General features: G+C 54.4%; 1 protein-coding gene across 5 annotated transcripts; it reads right to left on the reverse strand.

The window, feature by feature from the left end:
• Positions 1-2,732: 2,732 nt before the first annotated feature.
• Positions 2,733-8,721, reverse strand: MIEF2 (mitochondrial elongation factor 2). Of its 5 annotated transcripts, none has more exons than XM_084763743.1 (4): positions 8,591-8,721; positions 5,606-5,758; positions 5,257-5,419; positions 2,733-4,726 (listed from the first exon to the last, which is right to left on the reverse strand). In XM_084763743.1, exons 2-4 carry the CDS (start codon positions 5,750-5,752, stop codon positions 3,672-3,674), a joined length of 1,365 nt encoding a protein of 454 aa, XP_084619869.1. In that variant the 5' UTR covers positions 5,753-5,758; positions 8,591-8,721; the 3' UTR covers positions 2,733-3,671. The 5 variants fall into 5 exon arrangements, with proteins under 5 accessions (XP_084619869.1, XP_084619872.1, XP_084619870.1 ...); XM_084763746.1 differs by lacking the exon at positions 8,591-8,721 and adding an exon at positions 8,480-8,582; XM_084763744.1 differs by lacking the exon at positions 8,591-8,721 and adding an exon at positions 7,705-8,473.
• Between the last annotated feature and the right edge of the window lie 240 nt (positions 8,722-8,961).

Genomic DNA, 8,961 nt, shown 5'->3' on the forward strand with positions numbered 1-8,961 from the left:
GTGTGCCACCACGCCCAGCCGAGATTTTTAAATCTACACAGGTAACACTCCAGAACTGCTGGGCAGGCTGCACCAAGGAAAGGCTAGACAAGTCTGGCCTCAGCTTAGCTCCTCACTCCCCTACCCCATAGCCACTGGGGCCTCTGTGCCCTCATCTGTGAAGAGATGATCTTTTTAGACAGTGTGTTGGCTAGTTTTGTCAACTTGACACAAGCTAGAGACATCTGGAAACAGGGAACTTCAACAAGAAAATTGTAGAACTGACATGAACTCTGGTGCCTCCTATTTGACCACTTCCCCTTGGTGGGGAGGCCTGGTGGCACTCAGGAAGGGTAAGCAGGCTACCAGGATGAGACCTGATAGTCTGTGATCATATGGTGGGGGAGGAGGTCCCCTTTTGTCACAGACCTAGGGGAGGGAAATACGTAAAAGAGGGAGAGAAGGGTGACCGGGAAGAGACAAGTGAGGGGGATAACAATTGAGATGTAATCTGAATAAATTACTTAAAAAAAAAAAAAGCTGGGAGTGGTGGCTCATGCCTTTAACCCCAGAGGCAAAGGCAGGTGGATCTCTGTGAGTTTGAGGCCAGCCTGGTCTACAAAGTGAGTCTAGGACAGCCAAAGCTACACAGAGAAACCCTGTTCGAAAGGAAAAAAAAAAAAAAAAGAATGAGATGCCACACAACAAAAAAAGAAAATGTTTGCATCAGATTGGCCAGTAAGCAGGCCCACAGGGCAGTGTCTTGGTTTATGACTAATGTGGGAGGGCCTGGCCCGCTATGGGCAGGGCCACTCCAGGGCAGCTGTTGCTGAGTTGCGTAAGAAAGCCGGCTGAGCAAGTCATTAGCAGCAGACAGTAAGTAGCCTTCGCCTTCTGTGCATCAGCTCCTGCCTCCAGGTTCCTCCCTGCTTGAGTTCTTGCCTTGGCTTCTTCCAGCTGACTGTGACTCAAGCTCCCTGAGAGCTAACTAAACCATTTCCTCCCCAGTTGCTCCTGGTCATGGTGTTCAGGAAACCTAGACACCCGCTTCCTCCCAGCCATCCCTGGAAGGGAGAGAACTGCCCAATCCCTCAATTGTCACGGAGGCCATATAACCGTACCTTAAATGCCAGCGTATGCACTGGGACACGGACTCTGCCTGCAGCCCAACTGTGGACCATTCCTTCTAAAATCCATGGGAGTGGAAAGCCTGGGTGTCAGGCCATCCACCAAGGCTCAGCCTGTCAGCTAAAACTAAAAGGACTTGCCCATGTTGCTAGTCAGGCAATGTAGAGTATCCTCGGGTCACCAGAGTGACTGATGTTGCCTTGGGCTATGTGCCGGGCTTTTCCTGTGTTGCAGGCTGTCTCAAGTAATAAAGGCTGTACCTGGTGGTGGTGGTGGTGGCGCACGCCTATAATCCCAGCACTCAGGAGGCAGAGGCAAGTGGATTGCTGTGAGTTCAAGGACAGCCAAGGATACACAGAGAAACCCTGTCTCGAAAAACCAAAAAAAAAACAAAACAAAACAAAAACAAAGTACAAATGTCAGGCTGGAGAGATAGCTCACAGGTTAAGAGCACCGCACCGGCTGTTCTTCCAGAGGTTCCAGGTTCGAGTCTCAGCAACCACATGGACCATCTATAATGAGATGGTGCCCTCTTCTGGTGGGCAGGCACACATGCAGGCAGAACATTGTATACATAATAAATAAATCTTAAAAAAATAAAAGTATGGGGCTGGAGATGTGGCTCAGAGCTTAAGAGCACTGCCTGCTCATCCAGAGGTCCTGAGTTCAATTCCCAGCAACCACATGGTGGCTCACAACCATCTGTAATGTGATCTGATGCCCTCTTCTGCAGATAAAGCACTTATATACAATAAATAAAATAAATAAATCTTTTTTAAAAAGTATAATTATCACAGGCCATGCAAAGAGTTGAAGGCTTATTTTAGAGACCAGAGTAATGAGGCAGTTCTTTCTCCACCCCTAAGGCTCCACTCAGTCTGTCACAAGGTATTCATGGGGTGCCCCAAGTGTAAAGCCCGCCAAGACTGCTTCCACCTGTGACAAAGCTTAATCTTTCCCACAGTTGAAGGCTTATTTTAGAGACCAGAGTAATGAGGCAGCTATTTCTCTGCCCCTGGCTGTCTACCCTTGGGCCATCCTGCCCCACATATGCCCTAGATTTCTCACAGACTAAGAAGTCTGGAGCAGCTGGGTGTGGTGGCGCATGCCTTTAATCCCAGCACTTGGGAGGCAGAGGCAGGCGGATCGCTGTGAGTTCGAGGCCAGCCTTGTCTACAAAGTGAGTCCAGGATGGCTAAGGCTACACAGAGAAACCCTGTCTCAAAAAACAACAACAAAAAAAAAAGTCTAGAGCATGAATTCAAGGCCAGATAAAACCACGGTTGGAGGCTAAGTTGAGGCACGGATGATCTGAACCAAAAGATTGGGCAGTGTCCCTCGAAATGCTGGCTTGAGCTGAGGCAGCTGCGTATCATGTGGATCCTGGGTTACCGCCATGACTACTGGGGGCCTCTCAGGCTGAGACCCAAGAACTGTGCTCCCACAGTGCAGAGGGCAAATCTCAGCCCTGTTTATACCTGATAGGGGTACACTCAGTGAGCTATCTCTTCAGCCTAAAGACTTTAAAAAAAAAAATCTGGCCCCCAAGATGACTCAAGCCTCCACTTCCTGCCACCAGACTTTGTGAAGCTCCAGGCAGCCACCTAGGAAGAATCACACATGTATAAAACTTTTTCTCCTTTTATTCACACTCTTCAAGGCATAGCTGTGTGTTTGTCTGTGTGTGTGTGTGTGTGTGTGTGTATGTGTGTGTGTGTCTGTGTCTAAGGGGGTGGTACCTAAAATAGAAAGGCCCCCCTGGCAGAGGAGGTAGTCTGCCTCCTCCAGCCATGCCACCTTGCCCAGGGTGCAAGGTGAGGATACAGACATTTATCGTGAATATTTTGGCACACTGCGGAGGCCAGGGCTGCACACAGGCCTCTGGGAGGGCAGGTCCTCTGCCCTGCAGTGAGGTCCAGGAGCAGCCACTAGGCAGCAGCCTTGCATAGGCAGCACGGAGCTCAGCTCCCCAGTGGGGAAGGAGCTCCCCCAGAGGTAATTCATTCAAACCTATAGAGAAAACCAACCACGCAGGAGGGTATAAGGCAGGCAGCAAGGGAGTCAGCTTCTACTTCAAAGCCTGAGGACTCAACTACAAAAACAAATGCACGACCATGAGGAAAACAGCTTCCTTCAACAGCTAAGAAGCCAACTCCAGCCCCAGGGGGTAACGAACACAAGCGACTCCATGACCAGCTGTGGCTGCCACCAGGATACACGAGGCTGCTACCCAACCAAGAACATCAAGTTTCCTTCCTGGCAAAATGTTGGAACCACCCTTTGCCTAGGCAAAGCCACACCCCATTCTTGGTGAGTTGATTGCTGGTGACGGTGGCCTGAGGCAGGGCAGGCCAGCCACATTCAGGTGACAGCAACCCAGACGCTCTAGGTTTGAGAATCTTGGTCACCGTCACCCAGGCACATGCCCACCCTTGGGCTTAGGTAATGTATCCTCCCCTCTATTCTGGCTATAACAAAGCAAACCCCACTCTGCAGTGTCCTGGGAGGGAGGTGACTGCTGCTCTCCAGCATCAGAAAACAAGCCGATCGCAGTGGCCATTCACCTAGAGCAGGCTCTCGGGGACCTGGAGTCCGCCGTACAGCACGAAGCCAATGTCATCGATCTCCTCTTCGCGAAAGCTGCCCAAGAGGTTCACACTGGGGTTGAAGTGACAAGGCAGGCTGGCCTGCTCCAAGCTGCCCACCAGAAACTCCAGGGCTTGCAGAAAGCGTTCTCCCAAGACTTCCTCTGTCCAGGCCACTTCCTCTTCACCCAAATGCAGAACCACCTGAGTCAGATGGCTCCAGCCCAGCTGCACCAGAGCTGGATGGCCCCGGCACACACCACACAGCAGAAGCAACAGCCTCTGGCGAGTACCAGCATCCCGTTCATCCAGGGCCCGCAAACGGGCAACTTCTACTGGATACAGATCCTGCAGCCAGAGATTGCTGGCCAACCCCTCCAAGGGCCAAGCCAGCAGCAGCCGGTCATCAGTGCTGGCCCCAGGGACCACCATGAGCACGGCTAAGGTGAACTCCAGGCACTCATGTTGCACTTCCAACAGCAGCTCCTCAGAAGCCACATTGGGCCGGATCAGACACCCGAGCAGGCTACCAATGACTGGCCAGTTGACGGACGCTGCCAGGGCCTTCCGTAGCAGCTCCAGCAAGACACGGGAGGAAAGGTAGCCCCCCACCAGGAAGCGGTCCCATGGGCTGCGCCCACGGGGATGGAACTCAAGCTGGGTCCTGCGTACAGCCCAGCATCGAGGTTCCCTGGCCACAGTGTCCATGCCAGGTACCAGGCTCCATAGACCCGGCTCCAACTCCAGGGGCGCTAGAAGGCGCACACGCTCAGCAGCCCCTGCCTGCAGCCCATCGTAGAGAGGCCCGCCTGGCACAAGTGCACCAAAGGGCAGTTCTGGGAACTTGCTCCTCAAGTAGGCTTGCAGCTCCAAGGCAATGTCTCCAGCCAGCTGTTTCACCAAAGTCACATGGGCTTCTGGGATAATCACGTGGGTGCGCTCAAATGCTAGCAGCTTCTCCTGGAACGTCAGGCACAAGGGTGCTGGGGAGCCGAGCTTAGGTGTTGTCTCGGAGTGGGTGGGTGTGGGCCCCACTGCAGAGGAAAGCATCCACAAGAAGAAATCAGAAGGCTCCACAAGGAGTTAAGAAAACTACCTGGTGACTAGCTGTCTGGTGGTGCCTGGCTTCACCTGTAAAGGTCACCAAGAAAGCCCTGAGGTCAGGTCCTTGGTACAGTGTGGGCACGGTGACAAAGAAAGTCTCACTGGCCAGAGGCCCAACACTTTGGCTTCTACAACTAAAATAACTCATGGAGAATGGTGAAAACAGGTTCTGTCCCTCTCCAGGCCTCAGTTTCCCCATGTGAGGCTCTCTCCTATCATATGGTACAACCTTGCTATAGTAAAAAGGAGACAGGCAAAAACAAGGACCGGACAGCCCCCAGGGCCGTGATGTAACTCAGTGGCAGGGTGCTTGCTTGGCATAGGTGAGGTCCAGGCACACACGGACCTATGATACCCACTCAACATCTGAGGAGCCCACAAGCAAAGGAGCAGAAACTTGTGAAGACTGCACCGCCCACACATGCACGTGCAAGGGTTACAGGGAAGAAGTGCAGCTCACCTGGGGCAGAGGGTGAGGGGACCGCAGGAGGTGTGGGCTGGCTGAGGGCAGCAGAGGGGGGCTGGGGCTTTTGGAGTGACGTGGCTCTCAGCAGGTTCAGTTCCTTCCAGCTGTCCCCCTTGGTGTCATCCTCATCCCGAGGGCTGGTGGCCCTGTCGATGAGCTACAGGCAAAGTGACACAGATCAGAGCATCAGGGGGCCATGGCAAAGCTGGGGGGGGGGGGGAGAAGCAAACCAGGAAGCTAGTGTGAAAAAGCAGGGGCCCTGAGTTCTAGTCCCGCCGTCCCCAGCTCCCCAGTCCTGGCCTCCTCCCGTGGTCTCAGGCAGACCCTGCCCACCTGGCCTTACCCGCTTTACAGCCAGGGTTGCTATGCCCAGCGCTGCAGCCCCACCAACACCCAGCACCAAACGCGCATTAGCCAGGAGAAAGTCCACCACACTGCCCAGGCCCTCGCCACCACGATCCTTCCTCTGCTTCTGGGAGAACTCTGCCATGGTCACCTGCAAGACAGGCAACGGGTAGGGACAACACGCACAGGTGCTTAAACAATAATCAAGAGAAGCCGGGCGTGGTGGCACACACCGTTAATCCCAGCACTCAGGGACGGGGAGGCAGAGGCAGGCGGATCTCTGTGAGTTCGAGGCCAGCCTGGTCTACAGAGTCCAGTACATCCAAGGCTACACTGAGAAACCCTGTCTCAAAAAAAAAAAAAAAAACAACGCCAAAACAAAAACAAATAGTAATCAAGAGGGTGGTTTCCTGAGGACTCAGGAGAAAGGGGGTGCTCAAAGAGTGGGTTTCTTGGAGGGAAGCTGGGGAACCTGCCAGGCCCCTCCCTGGAAAAGGGCTCAGATTTGAAGGCTCCAGGCCTTCCTCCCGACTTTACCCTCTACGGTCTCTGACATCTATCAAGAAGCTTACTGTCACCACCCTCAGCCCACAGAGACACAAGCTGCCAAGCCTCAGAGTGAGCGCTGAGGTCTAGGACTCACAGCACAGCCTCCACACTCGCCCACCCTCAAAGCCTGAATATTTTCCCCATACCTCCTGGTCAGGTTCTCAGACCCCTAATCAGGACCCACCCAAAACAGCCACCCTGTCAGGAGGAGCCCAAGGACCCAGAAAGACTTGCAATGGTTTCTAGGAAGCTTGCCTGGTGGAGCCCTTCAGACCTTTTTTGTTTGTTTGTTTTAGTTTTCTCGAGACAGGGTTTCTCTGTGCTAACAGCCCTGGCTGTCCTGGACTCACTTTGTAGACCACGCTGGCCTCAAACTCACATAGGAGATGCGCCTATCCATCTACCTCTGCCTCCCGAAGGCTAGGATTAAAGGCGTGCGCCACCACGCCCGGCTGCCTTTCAGTCCTTTGAAAGACCCTCAGCAAACTCAGAGGTCCAATTACTGCCGCGGCCCATGGACTTGGAACAGCGTTGAGGATAAGAAGGTGAGAGAAAGGCCTAAAGCCATGGGCTTCTGTTTCTCTGTAGGGTGACACCAATGAGGAAGACTCAAAAGTGTGGGGCTGGCCAGGGTCAGGAACTTGGGAAAAGGAGACCAAAATCTCCAGGCCCAGTCCACTAAGCCAGAAGGTCACTGCCTGCTGGGGCACCAAGGACTTCAGCCCTTCCTTCAGGGCCATCAGCCGTGGGACCCAGTTGCCAAGTGACAAGATGCCTGGAGTAGCTGAAGCCTGAAGCATTGTGTGACTCAGCTGGGACATATGTCCACTCTCCCCAGACTAAAAATAAGGCCCTGTCCTGGGGCCTGGCAAGGTCAAAGGCCAGCCAGGAAGCCCACCACTAGCCCAGAGGCGGTTTCTGCTTCATTAACACCAACCAGGAACCCTCAGACCAGGAACCCACTTTGCAAACTAAAGGGGCTTACATTCATTATCTGTCTGAAATGGGACTCAGCCCTACACCTGGGGGGTCTCATATTCAAACTCGGGAAAGGAGGGAATAAAATAGGTGGCTAAAAATAACCAACTCAGCGGTGCCTGTGGTGGTGCAGGCCTTTAATTCTGGAACTCTAGAGGCAGAGGCAGTCAGAGCTCCGTGAGTTCGAGGACAGCCAGAGCTACATAATAGAGGCAGTACTCAAAACAAAACAAAAGAAAACAAATAACAAAATAACCTGATTCTTCACAGGCTGGATATTGCCTGTTCTTCCCCTTGGGCCAAAGCTGACTGCCCTGGAGTAGGGCTGAGCAGAAACGTGTAGCAACGTCCAAATGCTCTTAGATTCTATTCAAGGGGGAAGTCTCCAAAGCCCTGGAAATCGTGTGCAATGCCCAACTCGGGAAGGGGCAAGGCTGGGATTCGAACTCGGGGCTTCAGTCGCCATGTCCTCCCTCCCACTGCAGTGTGACCACAGGCCACGCCCCCACCTGCACAGCGACGAGTGCCACGCCCAGGACAGGGAGACCCCCGCGCTGCCACAGTACCTACGTTCGGGCGTCAGCGCATCGACCCCAGGACACAGCGACTAGGACCCAGGAGGCCCCGGGCCCGCCTAGGAATGGAACGTGCAAGCCCCGGGAACCGAACGCCGAGGCCCGGGTAGGCGAGTGACCGGAGAGGCACCCTGGATAAGCAGGCCCTCGCTCCAATCGGAGCGCACAACTCCTGCGCACACGTGCTCAAAACTACGCGGCTCAGCCAATGACCGCCAGGCACGGCCCTCGGCCGCGGGGAGCGGAAACCACAGACACTCCGGATTTAAAGGCGCAAGGTTATGTTGTCAGAACAAGGCGGGGGGAGGTGGCGAGTGAGTGACAATCATTCGGAGTTTGCTCTGGTTTATTTTGTTGTTTGTTTCTTTCTTTCTTTCTTTCTTCTTTTCTTTTTTTTTTTTTTTTGAGAAAGGGCCTCACACGGAAGCGAAGGCTGGCATCGAATTGTCAGCAGTCCTGGCTAAGCCTGACGTCTGACCTTGTGTGTACTTGTAACGGGAGCCTCGGGGTGGAGAAAGCTGCCTGGGGCCCACGTTCCCTTTGTGAGCCTGGCAGACAAACTGCACTTAGCTCAAAGGCCTACATTCAGTCTCTCAAGTTTGCCCCTGTGAGAGCGCCTGGTGGTCTCATTTTCTTTTGGCCTGCCTGATGGCAAAAGAGCTCTGCCACCTGTCGTGAGACCTCTCCCAGGCTTGTCACACTCCCGTGACACTGGATGCCGAGACCCTGTACTTCCACTGAACAGTTGTGTCTGTTTAGGGAAACCCTACCGTGCGCTGGCCAGGGCGCTGGTAGCCTAGAGCACGAAGCTAAGCCAATAACGATCGGTGGCGGGAGCCCTGATGCAGAGAGAGAGAATTCTCAAGTTTGTGCATCCTGACCTCATAGCTGCCACATGCTGAGTCCTCGTTTGCTTCGGACAACTTTGGGGAGCACGGTCCGCACGAGCAAAGCTTGAGTCCAGAAGCTTCCAAAGACCGCGGATCTGTCACACACAAAATGCCAGCGCCCCTGACGGTGGCTCCATAATCTCTCCGGGGTCACAGCCAGCTTCAAAGGCCACAGTGCCTGGACCCACCCTCCAGCAGGTCTCGCCAGTCCCTGACCCCGCGGAGGAGTCTGGTCCCCGGCGAGGCCTTGCGGCTCCGCACTTCCCGGAGAGGCCGCGGCCGGGAGGAGGCGCGCGCGGGTTAAAGGGGCGGGGCCGGCGCTGACCCAGCCCGCGGCTCCCGACCGGCCCGCGTCCTCCTCC

Source organism: Acomys minous (assembly GCF_964271855.1).
Source record: "Acomys minous genome assembly, chromosome: 16".
Lineage (NCBI taxonomy): Eukaryota > Metazoa > Chordata > Mammalia > Rodentia > Muridae > Acomys > Acomys minous.